A 24,143-nucleotide genomic window follows, 5' to 3' on the forward strand; every position below is an offset into this window, starting at 1 on the left:
GGGTAGGGTAGGGGGAGGGAGGCCGCCCAAGTAAGTGAAAGACATTAGGTCGAATTATTGTTAAAACAGGCAACATTTGAAAGAAAACCATGTTAATATAGGCATGATCATGAAATGGGATCATTATCCTTCAAGATAGTCATTGAACATGTTCATCAAACAGAGTGCTATAAGTATAGACCTGGATTACCCTGTTAAAAAACCCTATATTTCTGTTGTGATGAACTCCCTAGGAAGAGTTCTCCAGTATGTGAATCGGTTATCAGAGTACTGAGATCCTTAAGCTACTTTTAATCGACTTATCATAAGTGATTGCTTAACCTGCGATAAGTGCCTTAACATTTCATGGCTGTCGTATGTTAATTTAACTGCAAAGTTTGGTGAAGCCAAACTTTTTTAACTATACATTCGCTATCCATAAAACAGGCTGAAAGTGAAGCTTTTGTTTTGGGGTAAAATACGCATGGAAATGGAAAGATAGGAAATGGTAAGACACTCGGACTATGTTGGATCTCAAATGACTGGGAACTGAGCCCACCCTGTTAAAGTGGTTGCCCATCGGGGTAGGGGTCAACCTATTGATTCAGTTTAGGTGTTATATGCTTCCAGATTTGTTTGCCCCGGGACAATATGGCAGTGCTAGTATTTGCACATGCCCCTGCGACGGCCATTCAGAACACACACTTCTGCATTTTATCTTTTTTTTCTTCAAGTCTTATTGTATTTCTTCTAAACTATTTTATTGCCTCTTCTGAAACGATTCTGTTTTACCAAATGTAAACCTGCCCTGTGTTTTTACAGGTGTTAAATGGGGAGGAAGTTAGCTTTGTTATTGCCTCTTTATTTATTTAAAAAAAAAAAAAAAAATTAGAAGCGGTTTTAATTTGTCATTGATCAATGTTTTTTAAATAAGTTTAGTTTTGTTCTGTGATTACATGATTCTACTTTATAATTGAATAAAGGTGAAATTGAGTACAGAGATGTTTAATTTTCGATTAGGTGTTAATCCCTTGTTCTGACAAATGTTTAAGAGTCCAGGTCAATTAAGGGACATTTTTGCTTTCTTTTCGTTGTGATGTACATGTTCTCACATTGATGCATTGGCTGCAATTTTTAACTATGCATAGGCAATTCGTGAATCTTCAAGTAATTATTTACAAATATTATGTCTTTTTCCGAGCAGCAGCAATAACTGAGTGAAGTGCACTTTCTAGACGTGGCTGCTGGTATTTTTTTGGTCGGTTTAAAAAAACTTTCTTTTATGATGAATCTTTACATTTGTTAATGTGATGTATTGTTTAACTGACGTTATTAGTCTCAACTTAATCAGGCGAAAAATAGCTTTGAAAGAGCAAAATATAGGATATTTCTCCAAAAGAATGGCTATTTAATCCCTTTTTTAATTTTTCTAATATCGTAGTGTATATTGGAGATCCCACCTCTAATTGTGCAGAAGTGTATGACTAATTACATATATGATCATTTTCTAAGAGTCCCATCTTAATGTTAACTCTTTTTGTACAGCTTTGAATTTTGCCACTACAAATGGATCAACTTTCTACCTAAAAGCTGCTCTTGGACACTCCTACAAGTGTAAAGCTGAAGAGACCCTTAAGATCTCAAAAGAATTTTCAATTAATACTATCAACCTTCAAGTCCAGGCATACAACGTTGATGGTGGAAAATTTGGAGCAGGTTAGTTAAGTTCCTGAAACCTGAAATACGTTATGCTTCTACTTTTGAATATATCTGTAATCACTGATTTTAGTTTGGTTTAAATCTGTATTGTTATTTATAGGAAACTGATTCTCGTTATTTTTGCATAAATAACCTTTAATATTCTCCCTTCTGTTGGTCAGAACACAATGGAATGTAGTTTTTCTCCTAGTAAACTCACCAACATGTCCTTGCTGTATGTGGCTGCCATTGTCCCCATCCACTACAGTTGTTTTACTTGACATCTTCAACTCCTTTGGATTCTGCTGATGTTTGTTAAAGAATTAAACAAAGCAATAATTCACTGTTTTTATTTTAAATCTGCTTATTTTTACAGTGCCGGTTTCCCATTGCTTGTATCGGTTTTGTTTGTTCATTTGGGAACTTGTATTATTTTTGAAATTTTGTCATTAGAGACAGTGCTGTAGCAGGTGAATATTCTCTTGTCAATGATATGCAGAGCATCAATCCTGAACATAGTCATGCACATCCTATAGGCTCTTTCTTTATCTTTTGCTAGCGTGCTAGTGAGAGCATTTGTAAAACAAACAAAGTGCCCATATACCCCTTTTTCTCATCTTCATTGTTAAAAGACCTAGATATTCTGCTTTTTAACAATTTGTTTCATTTGTATTTGTTCAAGTCTAGCTTGAGATTTGTGTGCACCTGCCCGTTACAGTACAGGTTTTAAAGGTCTCCATCTGCTGATAGCAGTGCTAGCATTGGTGGACCACTTGAATTCCTGCTTCTTGGTTATAGTTAAGGGATTATGCTTTAACACAGTTGATGGGTTTGTTGATGCAAATTGACTCCAGTGTGCGGTTGTTGATAGTAAACCAGGTAAAAACCTCAAAGATGTTCATCAATTTTGTGCCTATTGGAAATACAAACTGAAGATCCAGGGGACTGATAAAGATGCCTTCAAGATATTGACTTTTAACAAACTGTGGATTGAGTTTTCTGATGTAACCTACTTCTGTCTAGCTCTTGTTATCACATATCTGGAATTGTTTAGTTACTGTTTTTGAACTTCTGTCATACTCAGTCTGTCACTCTTTGAAGAAAGAGGTTGAGAGTTATGCCAGGATTCAAACATCTGGCTTGGAGGCTAACCATAGTGCACAGGGGGAGTTCTCTCTTTAGAGCAGTCTTAACACTTTTAGCGAAGTGTTTGTAAGGGTATGTTGCCAATCCTGTTGCAATATTTTAGTACAAATGCCCTCTGCATGTTGCTGGATATTCCTTCTCCACCCCCCCCCCTTCCATCTTGCAAACATGAATAGCCTACAGTTCTACTGGAGGTTCTCTCTTATTGTGTCTTTTTGTCCTCGAGAAGCATGTTTCTGATGTGCAGGGACACCCAACCCTTTTATGAGGGTGCTCACTGACTTGCATTCCTGTACATTGTTTGCCAGGTTCAAAGCCTTTGTTTCCTGAACCCCTGTAAGTGTTGGACTGCTTTCCATTGTAAAAGGTCAGTTAGACCCTTGTAACTGGTCCTTGGCCTTCCTGTCTAGCACATGATTTTAAGGGTGCCTCTAGAACCTTCTCCTCAGAGGCTCAGGCCCTCAGATTTTCTACCGCACGCCGTGTGAAGGGAGTCTCCCTGAGCTCTGCTCAGTTTTCTTCTATTTGGATTTCTACAGCTTTTGGGATGTCTTCAAGTAAGAAATCTCTTTTTCGACCATGTGCTTCTTGTGGGAAGTTGCGGCTCTTCTCAGAGGACCCTCACAAGAAGTGTATTTACTGCCTCTAGCCAGAACATGAGGTAGGCAAGTGTAAAATTTGCAGGACTTTTTCAACCAAGACTCTTAAGGACAGAGAAGGGCGTCTCCTTCTGTGGTTGCAGAGGTCGAAGGATAAAGATTCACCTCTTTCTGATGCAGATAACCTTGCGTCTGGGTTGTCTAGAGCCACTTCAGAGCGTAGCAGTGTGCAGGACTTGTCCTCTCCTTTCCTAAAAAAGAGAAAGCTTCAGCTCCAGAAGGCTCCTGCTGTGTCTCCACCTCTTCCTGCTACGCTTACGCCCCGAGATCTGACTCTCGGGCGTCCACGGCTCCTTGAATGCATGTTTCTGCTAAAAAACGTGCCAAGTCGTCGACGGGAGCGTCGACTATCTGTCCTACGAGATCTGCCATTTCTGGCTCTTTGACTATGACGGCAGTGACGATGACTTCTGCCAGTAGGTCCGCGTCGACCTCTTCAGCGTCGACGGTGGTGTGTGTGAGCCTCAAATCAGTCTTGCCTACGATTCCGATTTCCTTGTCTACGTCAACGTCCAAATCTTTGTCGATGTCATCTGTGAAGAGAGCCTCTTCGTCGGCGGGTGCTCTGTCGACGACTGCTGCGGCGGCTCTGACGACGGCGGCCTCGTCAGTGGCAGTGGTCTCGTCATCGACCGTTTCGTCGGCGGTGGTTGTCCCGTTGACCGAGTTACTGTCGTCGACGTCTACTTTCCCATCATTACCTTTGGTGCCAATTTCAACATCTGGCTCCGTGACTCCTGCTGTTGACCCTCTGCTCCAGCGTTGAAATGTTTCTTTGGATCAGCTTCTGCTTCCACGACACTCTCAGCCTCCATCGCCTCTTTTTGCCACGACACTCTCAGCCTCCATCGCCTCTTTTTGCCACGGGTTTGGAACATGACTCTGCTTCTGATGAGGAGGAAGATAAATTTTGGGCCGCTCGAAGCCTTTCGGAGCTGGTCATCAAATGTCAGGATTATGATGACTATCAGGAGGATCATCACTTTCATGACTGGGAACTGTCTACACAGGTTCCCACAGCACAAATACCGCTCTACCTCAATTCTAATCTCCAGTACATGTTGGAGGATTATAATAGACGTTTTCCACCGTCTCACCATGGATCTCCTCAGCCTAGGGTGCCTACAACTACAGCGGCTCCTTCGTCTACTGCACTGCCAGGACCATCTGCGCCATATGTTCAGAGTCAGGCAGCTGTTGATGAGGACGATGACGTTCGCCCGGATTGGGAAGACGGCGAAGTAGATGATGATGATGGGACCATGGTGGATTGGGGCGATTATCCGATCCAAACAGTCACCGCCTCCCTCGGGTCCTGGGGATTCCCCTCCTGTTGTAATCGCTAGTTTTCACCAACTTATGGAAAGTGCGGCATTACGCTTCACACTCCCTATGGTTTCGAAGGATGAAGATTGTTTTCTTTATGACTTCAAGAGTCAGTCTTTTAAACAAGTCTGTGCGGTGCCCATAATTGACTTCATCTGGAACGAAGGTGTCCAGCTGATGTAGACGCCAAATTCTATTCCGGCGCTTCTACCACATTTAGAGAAAAAATACAGGGCACCCCAAGGTTCTCCAGCTTGCCTTGTAGCGCAACCTAAACCAGCCTCCGTGATTACCCAGGCTGCGCAGCGCTGTTCCAGGAATCCATCTTCCCTTATTTTCGCGCCTCCTGACCGCCAGGGACGTCGTCTTGATGCTATTGGGCGAAAATTTTCCTCTATGGTTTCTACCACCGTGAGAGCGGCGAATTCACTGGCCATTCTGGGTCGTTACGACCGCCAAATGTGGTCGGATATGTCCACTTTTATCTACCTCATTCCTGAGCTTTCCAGACAGGATGCTCTCATGATTCTTCAAGAGGGGGAAAGAGCGTCATCGGAGATTATCGACTGCTCTGTGGACATTGCGGGCACTGGTTTTCGTCCGCTTGCGGGGGCAGCTGTTTTACGTCGTCGGGGCTGGCTTCGATCCGCCTCTTCGCCAGGAGGTTCAGGCGAAAATCCTTGACCTGCCCTATGACGGCGAATCGCTCTTTGGCCAGCATGTGGACGACGCACTTCAAACCATTAATAAGGACACTGAGACGGCTCGTGCCCTAGGCACTTTGCAGTTTCGCAAGTAGCCTTTTCGTGGAGCGCGCGGACGCGGCACCTCCTTCTTTAAACCAAAGATATTCCTCTAAGTCACAACAATCTTATCGACAACAGTCTTCAAAGTCCTACAGAGGAAAGTCTTCCTACAAAGGCTCCGCTTCTAAGAAGCAATGACTTGCCTTCCCCTCTGAAAGTTGGAGGTCAAATCTCTTTTCTTTTCCAATTGGTCTCTAATCACTTCGGACCGTTGGGTGCTAGACATTGTGTCAAAAGGCCATGCTTTGGTCCACCTCCAGCTCACCTCAAGGAGCTCTTTCAACAAATTCGACTCGTGATTCAGAAAGGTGCCATCAAAGTGGTTCTCAAATCTCAGAAGGGGATTCTATTCCCGTTTTTTCTTGGTCCTCAGGAAGTCCGGCGAATGGCGTCCGATTCTTGACTTAAGGGCCCTAAACAAGTACCTGAAATGCCAATCCTTCCGCACGCTCACGGAAATTCTCCACCTTCTCTCGAAGGGCGACTTCCTGACCACCATCGATCTCCAGGACGCATATTTCCACATGCCGATACTTCCAGGGCACCGGAAGTTCTTGCGCTTCCGGGTAGGGCGGAGACATTTTCAGTTCAAGGTTCTACCTTTTGGCCTTCACTCAGCCCCTCGCGTCGTCACGAAAGTCCTGGCCCCAGTGGTGGCATATCTACGTTTGAAGGGTGTTCAAATTTTTCCCTATCTGGACGGCTGTCTCATCAATTCGCAGTCTCTCCATCCGGCGTCTCTGGACACTCGTTTCTGCCAGACTCTGTTTCACTCCCTAGGTCTGTCCATCAACACCGAGAAGTCTCGGGTCAATCCAGCTCCCTGCAGGACCTTTCTAGGCGCCACTCTGAATACTTCGCTGGCGAAGGCATTCGTGTCTCACGAATGTCAGCTGCGGATTCTCTCCTAGTGACTCTCATCCGTTCAAAAGGGTCCGTTTCAGTTTGTGTGTTCTAATCTTTTCTCCGGATGGCGTCCTCCTGCATCTCCCTGATCCCTAATTGCAGGCTCAAGAGTCGTCCAATTCAGGAGGAACTGGACAAACCGTGGCGTCAGGTCACCGGCTCTTTCAACTATGTGGTCCTGGTGACCGTTCGAATGAGGTCCACTCTCCGCTGGTGGGCTTAACCATCCAACATCGCTGCCGGTACTTCTTTCCTGACCATCGATCCAGAGCTCGTCCTTACCACGGATGCCTCCCTGGAAGATTGGGGCGCACATCTTCAGGGGCTATCCGTAAAGGGCAAGTGGACCCAGTCTCAACGTTCCTGGCACATCAACAGACTGGAACTAATGGCCATTTTTCTTGCGCTAAAGTCTTTCCGTCTTCTACTTCAGAGAGAATCAGTGCTCATTCAAACCGACAATACCACCAGTATGCACTATTTAAACAAACAGGGCGGCACCAAGTCACCGCTCCTCTCTCAGCTGGCACAGAGCATCTGGGATTGGGCACTCCGTCACCAGATTACCCTGACAGCGATTCACCTACCAGGCATCCAACATCCTGGCGGATTCCCTCAGCAGGTCCGCGTCCTCTAACCATGAGTGGGAGTTGCATCAGCCGACTCTAGACTTCATCTTTCGGCTGTGGGGTTGCCCAAACCTGGATCTTTTTGCGAGCCCTGTGAACCGGAAATGCCCGTCTTATGCAAGCTGGCTTCCCCAGCGAGGGTCGTGCGGTAATGCCCTTTTGATGGACTGGTGCAATCTATTCGCCTACGCTTTTCCGCCGATTCCCCCTGGTTCCTCGAGTGTTGTGGGAAATGCGGAGGCAGCCGTAACACATTCTCCTGATCGCTCCCAGATGGCCTCGACAAGCGTGGTTCTCGGAACTGCTGCTTCTCTCACAGTGCGAACCAATCCTCCTTCGCCATCGGGTGGATCTCCTCACAATGGACAAGGGTCAGATCTGCCATCCGGACCCCTTCTCTCTCAAATTATCGGCCTGGAACCTGAGCACCTTGAATTTGCCCACTTGAATATTTCACCGGCATGTAGAGACGTTCTTGCCAATGCGAGGGCACCGTCCACCGTAAAGACTTACAAGCTAAAGTGGAAAAGGTTCTGTCACTGGTGTGCATCTGCCAACATCCACCCTGTGCACTCTTCTCCTGCTCAGCTTCTGCCGTTCTTTCTGCAGTTGGCTCAATCAGGACTTTCCCACTCTACTTTGAAGGTCTTCCTAGCAGCAATATCTCGCTTTCGGCAGGATGAGTCTTCCTCTCTCTCCACTTCCAGAGTAATTCGCCAGTTTTTCAAGGGGCTATTCAGGATGTTTCCGCCCATTCGGCGTCCTCCTCCTTCCTGGCATCTCAATATTGTTTTGGCGCAATTGATGAAGGCGCCTTTTGAGCCCATCCACAAAGCGGTTTTGAATTTTTTGACCTGGAAGGTTGATCTCCTTCTCGCCCTGGCCTCCTCACGTCGTGTGAGTGATATCCACGCCTTTACCATTCAGCCTCCTTTCCTTCAATTCAAACCGGACTGTGTTGTACTTCGCACCAACCCGGCATTCATGCCTAAGGTGCCAACTGATTTTCACTTCAATGAACCAGTGTTCTTAAAGACTTTCTTCGCTAATCCCCAATCTCCGGCGGAGCAACGTTTGCATTCATTAGATGTTCAGAGATGCCTTAATTAACATCGACAGGACAGCACCCTTTCGTAGGTCTGATCAACTATTTGTTGCTTACGGGCGCATGCACAAGAGGCGTTATGTTACCAAGCCAACTATTGCACGTTGGATTTCCTCAGCAATCTCATTCGGTCATCAGAAGGCCGGCAAGCCTCTTCAATCTACAGTGAGAGCTCATTCGACCAGGGCGATGTCATACTCTACGGCCTTGTTTGCTGGTGTGCCGATTCACCAAATCTGTCGAGCAGCTACGTGGTCCAGCAGGCACACTTTCACGAAGCACTACTGCCTAGAGACTATCAACGAAGCTGATACTGCAGTGGGCCAAGCGGTGCTTCGCAATCTTTTTAAATAAGGTGAGCCTCTTTCCTCCCGCCTGTATGGGTTATCTGTCTGGCAGTATTATGTTATTTTATTGCATTTTATGCCACTGCCCTGCTGTTCTTCCTTGTGGCCAGCTATTACTGCTCACTATTCTATTCAAGCATGTGAATCTATGAAAGACACCCCAATACTGGAGAAGAACAATTGTTACTTACCTATAAACGGTGGTTCTCCAGTATTCTCCAGAATTGGTGTCTTTCATAGATTCACATGCGACCCACCCACCTCCCCTCAGAGGCTCTCTTCTCCTCCCAGACTGTTTTGTGACTCTTGTGCTACGAAAATCTGAGGGCCTGAGCCTCTGAGGAGAAGGTTCTAGAGGGTGCTTGCGCCTTATTGGCTGTAGTTTGGACTAGCATAACGACATGGATATGCTATTAAAGTGCCTTTTGTCTTCTAAGGTAGTTCTATGTGTTAATGCTAACCTTGGTACTTGTGAGTATTTATGGTTTTAGGATGTATGTAATTATGTTTATATATACATATATGATTGGTTTTATTGCTATTTAATTTACCGTGGGGCTCCCACTTCGACGACGGGGAATATTCAAGCATGTGAATCTGAGAGACACAAATACTGGAGACCACCGTTTACAGGTAAGTAACAATTGTTCTTAAGGCTGGGGTGAGCCCCTGCAGTATGGCAGGTCGCAGGCGTGGAGAATGGTGGGTCCCCCTCCATGTACTTTGCAGAGGGGGCCCCTCAAGTTTCGTTACGCCACTGCTCCACGAAGCTGGCATTTCCCCGAACTCTCATTGCTGGATGTGCCAACGATAAGTATTTAACATTGTACATATTCTTTTGACCTAAACTGACCGTTTTAGAAGAATCAAGTGAGCTGAACATAACTTGTGGTGCTTTCTTTTCATTGCTACACAACATGTCTGAAATACAAGCTCTCAACAACCAGAAGGGACGATGGTTATGCACATAAAGAAAAGCTGTAAAAATGTATTGCCTGTGACAAAGTTCCCTGTCTCACTAACCTTTGCGAAATGAAGACCTGAAAAAAATGGTTGCCACAGATGAGAAAATGATATACAGACTCTGTGATCAGTTAAAATTTGGGGTTTTGTATACATACCACTAAAGGACCAGGTGTAATATTTTGCATTTAGGGGAAGTATATTTTTTCTGTATTGTTGACAGTTCTATATACCGGTTTCAGTTTGTTACTGGTAGTTTGTTGAATTACTTTTACGGCTCTCTCTCTAATGCGCTCTCGTTTGCGCTGTCCCCCTCGTGCCCCCCCCCCTCTCCACAGTCCTTAAACTGAGGTACCTTCTATGGGTTATGGGGTTATCATTCATCAGTGTCTTGACTAACAAGGCGAGGGACCTGTTTGGGAAGCAATCTAGGGGAAAAACAATGTTGGGCCACATCCAGTTAAGGAAAATATTAAATCTTTACTTGACCTTCTGTTCTCATAACTTCCTACATTTCCTCTGTTTATCTTATGTCAGATGTTTTCCCCCTCCACTCTCGATCCATGGTAGTAGTAAATTCTTTATTGTTTGATTATTTAAAATCTTACAATATTTCCAGTACAAAAACACATTTAAAAAATACAATATAATAAAAGCAGTTATATCCTAAAAAATTTCTATTAAAAATAATCTTAAAAGCATTTATTCTAATTTATTCTCCCAATTTTGTAGATGCTATCTTTATGAACTTTACAAAGTCAGCGTTCATGACTATATCATTTGAATGAAGACAGATTTTCAGTGCCTGCCTACATGTCCTTGTTCCACGCATATTAAAATGAGGTTTGAGTAATGCGCATCTTTCATTGCGGACTCCGGGACATATACACAGGAGGTGGACAATATTCTCTTCTCCACCGTTACATAGTCTACACGATGTGCTGCTGTTGGTTTTTTTCCACGGCTGGGCGTGACTAAGGCCTGGTAGCATTCCAAATCTTGCTCTCACGAGACATTGTTTGCTTTTTTCAGACCAGGGTATCTCCAAATATTCTTGTACTTTCTTTTTTTGTATCCATTTATTACTGACCACGAATGTTTTCTTTTTGCCAGTGTATCTTTGTCATTTACAAGTGATAGGTGATTTGTTGTTCGATTTACTATTTTTTTAAATGATCCATTGCTTATCGTATTGTTCCAGATTGGCATTAGTGCAAACTCTTCTACTGCCTCATTGAGATATTTCCATGCAACTGATTTCGTATTCTTATTTATTTCTTGCCAAAGTAGTTGAGATATATGATTATCATGGTCATTTTTAATCCTATACCACGTTTTAATAAATTGGCCTTTTCTTGCAAAATGTTGATTGCTTAACCCGAACTCCAGTCTAATTTGTGCCGGTGAAGCATTATTTGGGAGATAGAAAAGAGTTTTATACGTTTTAGAAAGGACCTTGTTTATCAATTCCGCATCCATCCCCATTAATGCCTCACTACCATATGTTATTGTTGGGAGCAATTTAGCCCCTATAATTTTCAAGAGCGGTCGATAGCACAGAAATCGCTCGGAAATCCGACCTATCTTGAATGCTGCAGTTAGTGAATTAGCTTTTCTTTGTATATCCAGTTTTTGTAATTGATAATTTCCTTTCTGGTCAAATAGTACACCCAGAAACTTGTACACTTCTATTTGTTCCAATTGGGTATTTTCCATATACCATTTGTTTTTTTGTCTCAGTTTTATGTTCCTAGTGACCACCATGATTTTGTTTTGGTTTAATTTATTACCATTCCGTTTTCCTGAGCATACAAAACTGTTCTGTTAATTAAGCGCTGAAGACCGATTTTAGTATGACTTAGAAGGATGGCGTCATCTGCATACATTAGGTTAGATATCGGTTTGTCCCCTAACTTCGGAGGGTGTGCATTAAGTTCGTCCAGGTTCCCTGATAGATCTCCAAGGAATAAATTTAAAAAGGAGGGGGGCCAACACATCCCTGCATCAGCCCTTCTATTGCTGGAATCTCCTTTGTTAGCGATCGGCCATCCCCCATCCTTACTCTTACCCAGGTCTTACTGTGTAGCAATTGAATCAGTCTCAATAGTTCAATTGGAATATCTTTTTCAAAAAGTTTTTTCCACAATAAATTTCTTTGCACACAGTCAAAAGCAGATTTAAAATCTACAAAGCATAAATACAAGGGCTGTTTTACTCTGAGTGATTTTTCAATTATTAGTGATAACGCCATAATGTTTGTCATTGTTCCAAGCCCCTTAATAAAACCCGTTTGATTCAATGGCAAAATCTTATTTTCTGATGCCCATTCATTTAATTTAATTAGTAGTACTCCAGCAAACCGCTTAGCATCTGTGTCTTGTAGGGTGATGAGTCTATAGTTCTCCGCAAGCGCCCAATTACCTTTCTTGAATATGGGGGAGATTAGAGATCCTCGCCAGAACTCAGGGATGTTACCTGTCTCTAACTTCTTTGAATACCTTTTCCAAATAGCTCAACCAAAACTCAGGGTTTTCTTAAAAAAGGGCAAACGGTATCCCATTGGGGCCTGGTGCCCCATCTTTCTGCTTCTTTATTAGTTTTACTAGTTGTTCTTTTGAGATTACAAATTGTTCTTGCATTTCATCACTGATTATTAAGCTGTGTTGTATATTATCGCAATGATTTTTGTAGCTCCATTACTGTTTAGATAACCCATTCTTGCTCAGTTAGAGTTGATGAAACTACCAGTTTGTTCGGCCGTACTAATTTGTTTATAATTTTCCAACAAAATTCTCTTACGTTTGTTTGCTTGCATGAAATAATTTAGACCACATTTCCTGCTTAGCTTGGTGTTTCTCATTCCATATTAGCTTCTTCAGGTATTGATTTAATGCCTTTAGATTGTTCAAGATTTCCTCATTAGGTGCTGTGGTTTTTATTTGTCTTCTTATTCTGTTTCGAGCTCTTTTTAACTTCGTTATTGTATATGGAAGATTCATATGAGTCCTTTCCTTCTTTCCATTTTACACTCCTTTTATTGGGGTTAACCTGGGTTTGGGGTTTCACTAATTTCTTAGTAAATTCCTCCCACTGCTCAACTGCTGTTTCCGTCGTATTTTCAGTAAAGCAGCTCTTTATAATGTTCTCAACTTTTTCATTCATACTATCCTTATTCAAATTAGTCCAAGTTAGTTTTTTATAATGTATTGTTCCAATGTACCCCGGCACAGTATGGTATGGTTGGTTAATATTGTTTCTAATGTTGGTAGTTATTAACTGCTGACAGTGGTCACTATCTCCAACTTTAACTAACCTGTAAGAATTTATGTTTTGAAATATATTGAGTGAAACTATTGTATAGTAGATCCTAGTGCTTGCATTATGTGCGATATACGTGTATGCGGGGGTGTATCCTCTTTAAATCGGCCATTGAGGACTCGCAATCCCAACGCTTCTATATCCTTAGTGAATGTTATACCAATTTGGTTTCGTGCCTGATTTATCATAACGCCTTGGTGATCCTGCTGTGGAATTGACCACTGAAGGTCTTGTGATTGTGCTACATCATCCCTTAAGAACGGCGTTAGTAAATTAAGGTTAAAATCCCCAGTCATCACATAGTCCACTAATGGATTTTCTAGCATTTGTTCCAATAGTATGGTGTTAAGGGTTGCACATGTAGTTGCTCTACTTGTTTTTGTTGGGTGGATATATACATTGATCATAATTAATGACCTATCTTTTTGATCTGCATTTTTATATTTCAGTCTGACTACAGGAATGTTTTTACTATGTGATACTAGTTGCTCATGTTCAGCGTGTATGCCACTGGAAATAAGTTGCTAACCCCCAACTCGGACGTCCATACCTATGAATTTTACTTGCGTTTTCATAGTATCCTACATAACCCTCCAATACAAAAGGGTGTTCTTCCCAGGTTTCCTGGAGGAATAAGATGTGACATGGTAAAGGTATAGACCTTATTTGTGCATTGGAAAGCTTTGTCCCTACTCCATTTATGTTCCATGAACACATTCTCAACTCAGTTACTTTTGTTTGAGGGATTGGAATGGTATTCCTTCATTGTTCTACTTTACTATGCAGAGCCTGTGCAATCCATTTTTCATTTATTCCTGGGCAGGGCTCGAAAAATCCACTTGCCCACTCGCTATGGCTAGCCAGATTTATTCAGGGCAAGCTATTTTTAGGGCCTACTCGCCCTTTCTAGCGAGTAGGAAGACAACCTGACTTCTGTCTCTGAAAGCGCAGCAAATGTGACAAGATAACAAGATTTAAAGGCATCTTTATTGCTCACAGTGAATGAGCAATAAAGATGCCTTTAAAAATTGTTATTGTCACATTTTCTCGACTTTAAGACAAAGAGGTCAAGTACATTACAGTTAGGTCAAGTAGATTTGTCAAGTTAATAGACCTGCAGGTCTAGTAACATTTTTGTGATATTTCGAGCCCTGCTGGGGGTGCTTCTGTTGTGGTAAGTGGTGATGCCACTCTTAATGTGCTAATGGATCTCCCCCGGGCATTCCTTAACACTGTTCCTTTTTGTTTGGTATTTTTTTCTGTTTGGACCAGATTTGTCTCATTAATAAATGGAGTAGGATAAACTTTCGGCGCCTGCTTTGTGATTAATATTCCCCAGGCCTTAAATGTTGAAAGCTCTTTTAATATTTGCTCTGCTATTGATGTTGATTTTAATGTTACCAATGTCAATTCTTGGGTACTATTCTTATCGGCAATGAATTCAATAGAATTAATATCATCGTTCTTAATGTTGTCTAATGCTGGAATTGATTTAAATAATCTAAGGATGTTCCCTCTATTCAATGTGTCATATCTACCTCTGGATTCATATTCAGGTTTAAATATGAGCTGTATTTTCTCAACTGGCAGTTGGTTTCCTTTGTTTGAGGCTTCTGTTATGTGATTTGTTCTACATCGAATTAGTTTTTCTCCTTCCCGTTTTTCAATTATCAGATGGTCCCAGTACGGAGATTTGTTTTTTGGCTCTACTGTTCTTTCTATACTCAATCTTGCTACATCATTCTTGTTAACTTTCAGACCGGTTTCTGTGTTCACATTGTGATGCTGATATTGTTGCTCGCTTGGTTTTATCGTTATTTTTAATGGCATAATGTCAGTCATTCCGTTCCTATGATCCTATTTTGAATTGTCCTCGTGGATTACATCTTCTTCCCTTATTTTTTCTGTAATCAGTGGTGGATTTGTTGTAACCATTTGTTTTTTTTTTCATCATTTCTTGTCGTTTTTTTGCTTCTTTATTCGATGCTCGTTCCAGCAAGGTTTCTTGTACGAATATTGGGAATACTTTTTTTGGCTCATTCTTAATTGTTGGAGGAGTTTTTTCTTCAATTGATTTTTCTCGTTGCATTCCATTATTTTTTTGTTATACCTTCAGTTTTTGTTAGCTCATCATACTTATAGAAATTAGGTTTTTGATTTTTTCTTGCTTTACGTAGTTTTTTCCTTTGTCGTTTTGACATAATATAACTGTTTGGGTCTTGTTCTTTACTATCATAATCTACCTTTGTTTCTATACTGGTTGCTTCCTCGTATGTTTCATCCCTTAGTTGGGTTTCTATTGACAAGTCTCTTTCATCCTGTGCATTTTCTTTCTCCTGGGACTTCAATGTTGCTAATTCATTTTTTTCCACTATTAACGTGGAGTTGTTTTCCTCCTTTTTTTTTTTTATTAATTCCATCTCTTCCCTTTTATGTTTCCTTATGTTCACTTAATGGATAATTTCATTTTTTAGCGCCTTTTTTGTGTCTTCTATTATAGTATGCAAAACATCATGTATTGCTACAAGCTTATCCATAAGTGGGGTGCAAATACATTCAATGTCCGTTTTTTGTTTATCACTTTGGACTCTGATTATCAGATTATTAGCTGTGCGAGTTTGTTATCTATCCCTGTAACTGCATTTGCCATCATTGTGAGTAGGTCAATCTGAATGCCCATCTTATTCGATTGATATTTTAACGCCTTTAGGGTTAGTGTCGATGTTTGATAAAATATGTCCCAATTTACTCCAACATCTGGGATTTCTGTTTCTTTTAAATCACTTTCAGTTGACCTTCTGTTTATTTGTTCCGTCAGTAAAGCGCAATCTGATGTAAGGAAGGTGTTTGCCTTTGGGAACACAGCCTCAATTGTTTTATTATTTTGCCATATTTTCATCGTTTCATTTTCTTCTTTTTTATCGTACCCAGTGTTGTGACTTATTGTACTAGTTGATTTGATCATGTTTTTATCAACTGATGACTGAGGTATTTTCCTAATTTCCACATTTACTTCTATGGGAATTACTGCTAGCTTTGTTTCCATCATGCCGCTTTTAGTAGTTACGTCTTGTATATCCTGTATATCCAGTATTTCTGAATCCTCTAGATCAATCGGTTTATCATTTTTTATATCAGGGTAGATGGTTACATTTGCGATATCCTGGTCTGTAATTTGGAATTCATGCTCCTTCCTTTGTAAGTTACAATCACCGTTTTGAGGAGTACTTTGGATGGCTTGTTTATTGTATTTTTCCGTACACGTCGGCTTTATTGGAGTTTGTAGTTTGTCGTTTTCCCTATCCTTATGCATAGTGATAAGAGCACCAGCTGGATCTTTCATGAAGTCAAACTTATCGGGGATTTTTCCTGATTTTGCTAACATTCTGGCTATTGGGGAAATTAGAGTTTGATTTGCTCCTGCAATATTTGCCTTCACCTTTGGCAGTTGAATTTTCTTTATACGTCTGACAGTTGTTCCTGCTGTTCTCACTTTGCCAGAGCGCATAATTCCTTGTATTTTTCCTATAAAGTCCGCACTTCATCCCCGGTTTTGGCGAGGGCAGTGTGCACAATTCTGTTAGATTTCAAGCTGCTGCTAACAGTTTATTGAGATATAAGAAGTCCTTATCTGGCAAACACACTCTTGTTCTAAACTTGCAGCCTGTGAGTTACAACGGCGTTGTTGTCACAGTGCTCACGCCTGCATTCAACCCACATACAGCCTGACTTACAGCCTGACACCACCTGTGGGCTACTGTATACCTGGGGATCTTCAATTTGCAGTGGCGTTGTTTTCCCAGCGCGTATCTCCGCGCTCACGCCTGCATACAACCTGCGTCCCAACTGCGCTCCACCAGTGCAAGCCCTAGACCCCCCTTCAATTTCTTATTCTTTTAATTCTTCAATAAGAATCGTGGGCAGGCTTCTCCAATATCATATTTTAACGTGGGGAAAGAAACTGGAGGTATGTGCCTCCCACCGATATCAGTCTGTCTTTGCCTCCCGTTCACCCTTAGGTGCTTGCCCTCCCAAGCCCGTCTGCCCTATAGATAATGGACAGCTGCCGTCAGGGAGGGGGCAAGAACGAGTACGGGAAGGAAAAGCTGAGCACTGTAGCAGTTGTCCACCTCGCCCACCAGAACCAGCACACTTCTCCGCCCCAACCTCCAAATTATCCAAGTTATTCCAAGTTGTCCAGGTTTTCCAAGATCCTTCCAATGCCTTTCTCCCCCCCCCTGCAGCTCCACAGTACACAGTACAAAGTACACAGTTCACAGTATACAGGTCAGTCACCCCAATTGTGCTCACAATTGTACTCACTGAGTTGTATGTGTCGCGGAGGGGAGGACCAGGCAAAAGGAAGTAGGCTCACTGGTTCTGACGTCACAATAGCAATTGTTTACTATTGTGTTCCCATTTTTTTTCGTTTCACTTTATCGATGTATCCGTGCTGAGATCAGGCCAATGCTAGTTGTCGCCTTGAAGATCGCTGCCCACACGCTCCTCTCACACGGCGTGATCCATGGGCTATGCGGCTACTGTCAGCGGGGTTGAGGTGCTGTGTTCTGGGCTCCTAATCGCTCTGTAACCCCAGGTCCACCTCCGGCTCTAGTGCTTTCTATAGTCTTCCCAGCACTCAGTTCAATAAGTAAGGACCTTGGCTTGCCTCGGGGCAGTGCCCTCTCCCCTGTTCCCCACCCCTCACCGCAATGGAGACCGCAGTAGGGACTTTGGCGGCCTCAGCCCCCCAGCATCCTGGCAGACGGACGCCAAATGTGCATGAAGCAGAGGTGAGAGGTGAGGATCCGGTGGCGTTAGAGTTAGAGACTCCGAGAGTCTAGCAGCATAGGATGCAGGCTGCAGGAGCAGGGGGGGGGGAGGGGCCGCGGGTGAAAGGGGACCGCAGTTGGCAACCCGGAGCCGGAGCGTTCTTCCCGCTCCACGCTCCATGCTACACACCTCCCTCACCCGGTCCTGAAAACAATTCACCGAGACCACATTTGCTGTTTTGCTGATTTCCCCGGCGTCCTCACGATCCTCGCAGTTACGGCTACAGTACTGGGCTTGGTTCAGTCCCACAGCTCTGGTCCGCTCCGTTCCCCATTCCCCATTCCCCGTGCTCTCCGTGCTCCACTGCTTCTCTGCGACTCGTTGGTTCCACAATGCTGAGAGCCTCTGTCCGTCCGTACACTTTACTTCAAAACCAACGCCGAATCCATGGATCCGTCGATCCATGGATATTTGATGTTGTGGAGCCTATTGTGAAATTATCCCACAGTTGAAGGCTTGCCTTTTGTACAACCACCACAACTTTACCTTAGATTACCTGTTCCTTATTGTTATTCCCTTTATAGTAACTTCACCATACTGCGAGAGATTCCTAATGTTGCACATTCCATGAGGGGCAATAGTTTCAAGTTGACTACCTTGTAGGCTTGTAACTAAGGACAGAGCATGGCAACACTAAAGTCACAACAGTCAAGATTACCCTTCTTATGATTTTATATTCTCCTTTAATCAAACTGGTTAAAGTAAGCAAGAGAATAGATCGAATTGTTAACCGTGAACTGCGTAATGCCTTAAACTGTATGTTATGACCCAGTTGTTACACAGAAATTGCTTTGTACAACATACAGTTTGTGTTGGACTTTGGGAAGGACATAGTGGTGGAGACTAAAGAATGTTCCGATTTGTCTAACTCCAAGCTTTGCTGCATATGTTGTACTTCAGATTTAGACTCTTCATACTTCTGTCAGTTAGTGGTTGGGGTCGGAATTACTTGTTCTTACAGTTTAAGGGCTGTGGAAGTAGACCTTAAAAATAACAGAGTTCAGATCTCCTAGAGATGCCAGACATACCTCATTGAGGAAAAGTGTAGCCACTCACCTACTTCTGTCAATATAAGAATCCTGCCAATATTAAGGATGCGCTGTGCCTAAATGCCTGGTTCCTGACACTTATCCAGTACAGTATGTTTTTTTGAGTCCTTGTTGATGTCCGCACACATCAACAAGGACTCAAAAAAGCATGCATACTAGTTCTGCTTGTATGGCCTACTGGAGACCCATAATCTGCATTCTGGATTGAGTTTCCACGATGATCCGGATACCTATTAAGAAGCCTCTGTGACAGGTCATTTACATATGTGCATCTATAGAGGATAGACAACTAGGTTTTGGGGTCATTTGCCAATATCGTCTGTATATTGCAAAACCTGTTTGGATGGGTTTTTTTTGTTGGCATATATACACCCAATTAGCTTTGCAGCCTTATCGAGTTCTTTGGGATTGCCATTACAGGAGCCAGTTTTGTGAGGTCAGTGACCATTATTTCAAGGTTGCTCTTAAATTTCACATGGCTGCTCTATGAAGTTAAATCGCAAACGTAGTCTTAATCACAGTCATCTTTAAATTCGGGCCTGTACATTTGTGCAGTTCTCCATGCCTACTGGCCATGGTCTCCCAAGATTTCTTTAAAATGCCAGAGGACAACTAAGTCAGTAAAGAGAACAGCATCAAATGGGCTGGTTAGTGTAGGAGCCCCACTAGTTGAACTGAATATAGAGAATGACTGCACTAGTGACCCCCTACTGACAGCAGTCATTTAGCAGGCCCTCAAAATGATTTTTATAAGTCTGTTATGACTCCTAATATGACGATTATGGAACTCGACTGCTGGCCTTTCAAACTTTGACTGCATCATTTTGCCATCTTGTGGCTTGGAGTTGCACGTGTTTTTAGCCAGTGGGTTTGTGATTGAATTGCACTGTCCTCCATAATAACCACAGAATCATTTGGGATTCCAGACGAACATTGGATTTCATCATTCACCACCAAATACTTCTCAATTTTTTCAAGGTTTCGTACTGTTGATTATTAAACTGCTTGCTGATCTGAGGCGTTGCCTATGCATTGTACGTTTTCACCTGCCTGCAGCATTATCTGATGCAATGCCTTTATCAGTTAAATACAGCTACTTGACTGTTACGCTGTTTGTCATGAAACACACATTCCTCTACCTCTTGTGTCTCTGTGCGATGACTAAGGGGGCTTCAAGGTACTCTCAGGAGGCTGGGTTCTCCATCTCTGTTCAGAGTTGATCCTCCCATACTGACCTATACATCTGCTTGAATTCTCGTTCGCTGCTGTAAATAAGATCCTAATTTTTTACAGTATGAGCTTGTGTGGGAGGTGCATTTTGTCTGCATAGGTACTCCGGAATAAGCTACCATTGCCACGTACTCTAGAGGATTTCAAATTCTGGATCATTCTGAGAACAGATCTCCTCTCATTCTGATTAGTCAGTCATCCGTGCCAGTGATCGGTGTGTACAACATGACTTCTGGCAAATACTTAGAACATTACTGATCAGTCATACTTGGTTATTGGCCACTTTGAGTCTCAAGTTAGACCCTGTGGTAGCAGACATTTTTTGCTTGTTTGTCTTTTTAACAATCTCTGACCGAATTAATATAGCTTCAGTTTGCCTTATTGTATGTAAAAGCACTTTTGTTTGTCATTGCCAATCATGGATGTTAAGCTTTAAAATATAGCGTACTATTTAAAGTTATTATGTGTCACAATGTGTAGGACTTCAGTCTGCTGCTCCAGTGTGTTTTGTTTGTTGCTGTCTTTCATGAGAAGCTAATCCACATATTAAGCTTCTAGCGCTTTGAGAATATCAGCTTGCGTTGTGATCTGTATGGTTACCTCTTGGTATTCCACTCATTTGAGTAGTCTTAAAATGTACAAATTATTGCGTCACCTGGATGTGCTGTTGGGCCGATCAACGGTATCACTGCCGCGTGCCAAGGCTTTGGCACGCGACAGTGAATGACGTGACTGACTGCCACTATGGCACGAGACCAAGTCATTATCTATTGGCCCCTCAACATTCTACTGACAGTTGTTACCGTTATTCTAATTGGTAAACAAATATGTACTTGGGCACAATCAGTGAGGAGAGAGCTACGGAGCTGTGCACTGTGTAGGGGCTGTTATTAAAGAGTTCTACTTCGTAACTTGTACGCGTGTGACCTTCATTTCAACAAATTGCGACGAGGGTGGGATTGCTCAGTTGTTTTGAACATAAAATTGAATTAAAAGACCACTCTTCTCCATGCATTCACAAGGTAAGACACCTACCGTTATCCATCAGCGATGAGGTACAAACTGAACTTAATAATTTGGTCACCATAGATGAAAGTGGAATCTGCAGTGTGGATTTCTCCCTTAGTGGTTGTCAAACGCCCTTATGGTAAGATCCGACTCTGCATTGACCTGAGATCTCAACAAAAACATTATTGTGGACAAATTCCCACTTCCACGTATTAATGAACTAATCACTGCGACCAAACACATGAAAGTGTTTTCGATTTTTAATTTAAAATCCGCTTATCACCAGATTCCGTTACATACTGATTCAAGGAAATTCACTACTTTTATCACTCCATTTGGTTGTTATTGATTCACTCTGGTACCGTTTGGTTTGGCTTCAGCTGCAGCACTCTTTCAAAGAGTAATGTCAATCATCTTTGAGGATGCTGTCGGCATTAAGTTTTTCCAAGACGATATCTTGGTTATGGGCAGTAACCAAATGGAGCTTGATGCTCGTTTAAAACATGTTTGTGAGATTCTAAAATGTAATGGTGTAACTATTGATCTAGATAAATGTACATTTTTTCAATCCAATGTCAATTATTTGGGTCATTGTATAAGTCATGAAGGTATCAAACCCAACAAATGTCTAGTGGAAGCTATTCTCGAAGCACCTAGCCCCACCAGCAAAGATGATAGAGCATTCCTTGGACTAAGCGAATTTTATTCAAAATGTATTAAAAAAAAAAAATACTGAAAAAACAGATCATATTCGACAACTTCTTCAGAACAAAATGAAATTATCTTGATCCAGTCCCTGCGAGTTGGCTTTTGACAACATCAAAAAAAGAAATCAGTAATGCACCATTTCTTAAAGGTTTTGATCCTTTGTCTCAAATTATTGTAACCACTGACGCCAGCAATAAAGGACTTGGTGCTGTCCTTTCACAGAAAGACCCATGAAATAACAGCGAATTGGTGGTAGTATTTGCATCTCGTTCTCTAACCCCTTCTGAAAAAAAATATTCAGTAATTGAACGCGAAATGCTTGCTCTTGGGCGCTCCACTACTTCAGAGTTTTTCTGGGGTTACAACGTAAACTTGCATACTGATCACAAACCCCTCATCAAAATTCTTTCGGCTGCGGGGTTACAAAATGCCTCCCCCACCTTACATCCGTTGGCATCACCCAATATGCTATGGAGAAGATTAGGATTGGATTTTGCAGGACCGATTGAAGGCCATGATGGAGAACTGAAGTACATTCTAGCTGTCATGGATCATTTTTCCAAATGGCTGGAAATTAAAATTGTACCCCGTGTTGACCGTGCATGTGTCATTTCATTTCTGGACAAACTGTTCATGTGTGAAGGTTTACCTAAATGCATTCTTACGTACAATGTTCTCTAATGATGTATTTTTATCCTTCCTCAAGAGAAATAGCATAACTCACAACAGGAATAGTAATCCCAACTGGGAAGGAGAAATCTTTAAGCTTATTTGGGCTTACAGAATCACACCCAACTTCAGCACCAAAGAATCCCCTTTTGTCCTCATGAGAAGCAGAAAACCTATCAGCAAGGACTTAAGTTGGATGGAATCGTCAAAACTAATAGAATGGTCACCAGAAACTGTTAAAAGTAATATTGAAAGGTGATCAACAATGTTACAAAGAATGGTATGACAATCGACATGGTGTCAAGAATCACTCATTCAATGTGGGCGATTTTGTCAAAGTTTGCTTTGAAAAGAAGGGGATAAAGTAGATACTCATTACCCTTTCGTATAAGTAAAGTTTACAAATGTTCAGTCCGACTCCGTGATGGAAAGGTATGGCACATGAACAGACTAGCAAAATGTAGCTTTGACAGCAAACAGATGATTCAGCCTTGTACAAGAAATGCCAATGATGACTTATGGGTTGATTATGATGAACCTGGTAATGTTAACAGGCCATCCTATTTGCACGACTTGTAAGCGTGTGACCTTCATTCCAACACTTCCCTTAGCCAGCTCAATTAAGATCCCAATTAGCTTAGAAGGATCCACTCTGATGCTAAAGGGCCATCTAATATATATCAAAAACACTTCTGTCTACGCAGACCTGTAGGTCAGACAATGACCAGCAATAGGCATTCTAGAATGCTTCTTGTGTTTGATGGCAGCTGGAGTTTCGAGATGCACTGTGACATCATTCACCGTAGGGCCCTTTTAAGGACTTGTGATCCTCTGTGATTTTGGCAGGCGTTGATCGATGGCTTAAATGCAAAGGGCTGAATGATGGTCCTCATGATCCGATTGTGTATGACCGGAACGGCTGGTTAAGCTGGAGAGTAAATAGGATCATTGGTGGAACAGTTGATGTAGAACGTGCAGGCTCAGCTGTTCTGGTAGCAATGGTCTGCCATTTACCTGTTATCATTTTACTTTCTCTTCCATCCACTGAACTGAGTAAAGGGTGCAGTTCTGTAGTAGGGGATCTCTGTGTATAGTCCTAATCTAGTGAATAGTCCCGCCCATGTGCGAGGACCCCGGCAATCAAAAATAATCTCTTAAATTGTCAGAAAATTGCAGAACTGCAAAGACACTTAAGAGAAAATTTAAAGACAAATAATGCAGCCTATATCCACAGGCTACACTGTCCAGTACTTCAACTAGAAAATTCCACCAAAAATCCACAAACAGCAAAGCCTGTCCATATTTCCCTTGCTTTAACAGCAAAACCCCTCAGAAATGATAGAGAGGAAGGCATGGACAGATAAGCCCCATAGGCTGCCATTATGTGGCTTAAATAGGATACTGTGCCTTTAAGAGAACTTTCCAGAACTAACTCCCAGTATCCCAGAATGCACTGCAGGTCCCTCTTACTTTCAGTTCTTTTTTCCGGCTCCTGCTAACAGGACCCTGGTGCATTGAGCTCTCCCTTTTCAAGGGTTTATTGGAGTTTTGTTCACTTTTTGGATTTAAAAGTGTTCTCAATTGATTCTTGGTGTTTCCTTTTCACTTCTGTGTTTTTGTTCAGGCATTTTAGGGATCTAAAATGCCTGCTTTATTCGGCAAGTTCCCAGCATGTGGAAGGAAGAAGGCCAAGACTGATCCACACGACGTCTGCATTCTTTGCCTCCCTGAAGAGCATGTCCCTGAAGACTGTGACATCTGCCA

General features: G+C 42.4%; 1 protein-coding gene across 1 annotated transcript in view; it reads left to right on the forward strand.

Moving 5' to 3' along the window:
- Nucleotides 1-24,143, forward strand: part of LOC144773091 (lysosome-associated membrane glycoprotein 1-like) — a 214,405-nt gene that overhangs the window by 182,884 nt on the left and 7,378 nt on the right. Inside the window, exon 8 of the mRNA XM_078657906.1 lies at nt 1,525-1,695. Within this exon, the coding sequence (XP_078514032.1) occupies nt 1,525-1,695 (171 nt within the window). The remainder of the gene's footprint in view (nt 1-1,524; nt 1,696-24,143) is intronic.

This window comes from Lissotriton helveticus, chromosome 8 (assembly GCF_964261635.1).
Source record: "Lissotriton helveticus chromosome 8, aLisHel1.1, whole genome shotgun sequence".
Taxonomy (NCBI): Eukaryota; Metazoa; Chordata; class Amphibia; order Caudata; family Salamandridae; genus Lissotriton; species Lissotriton helveticus.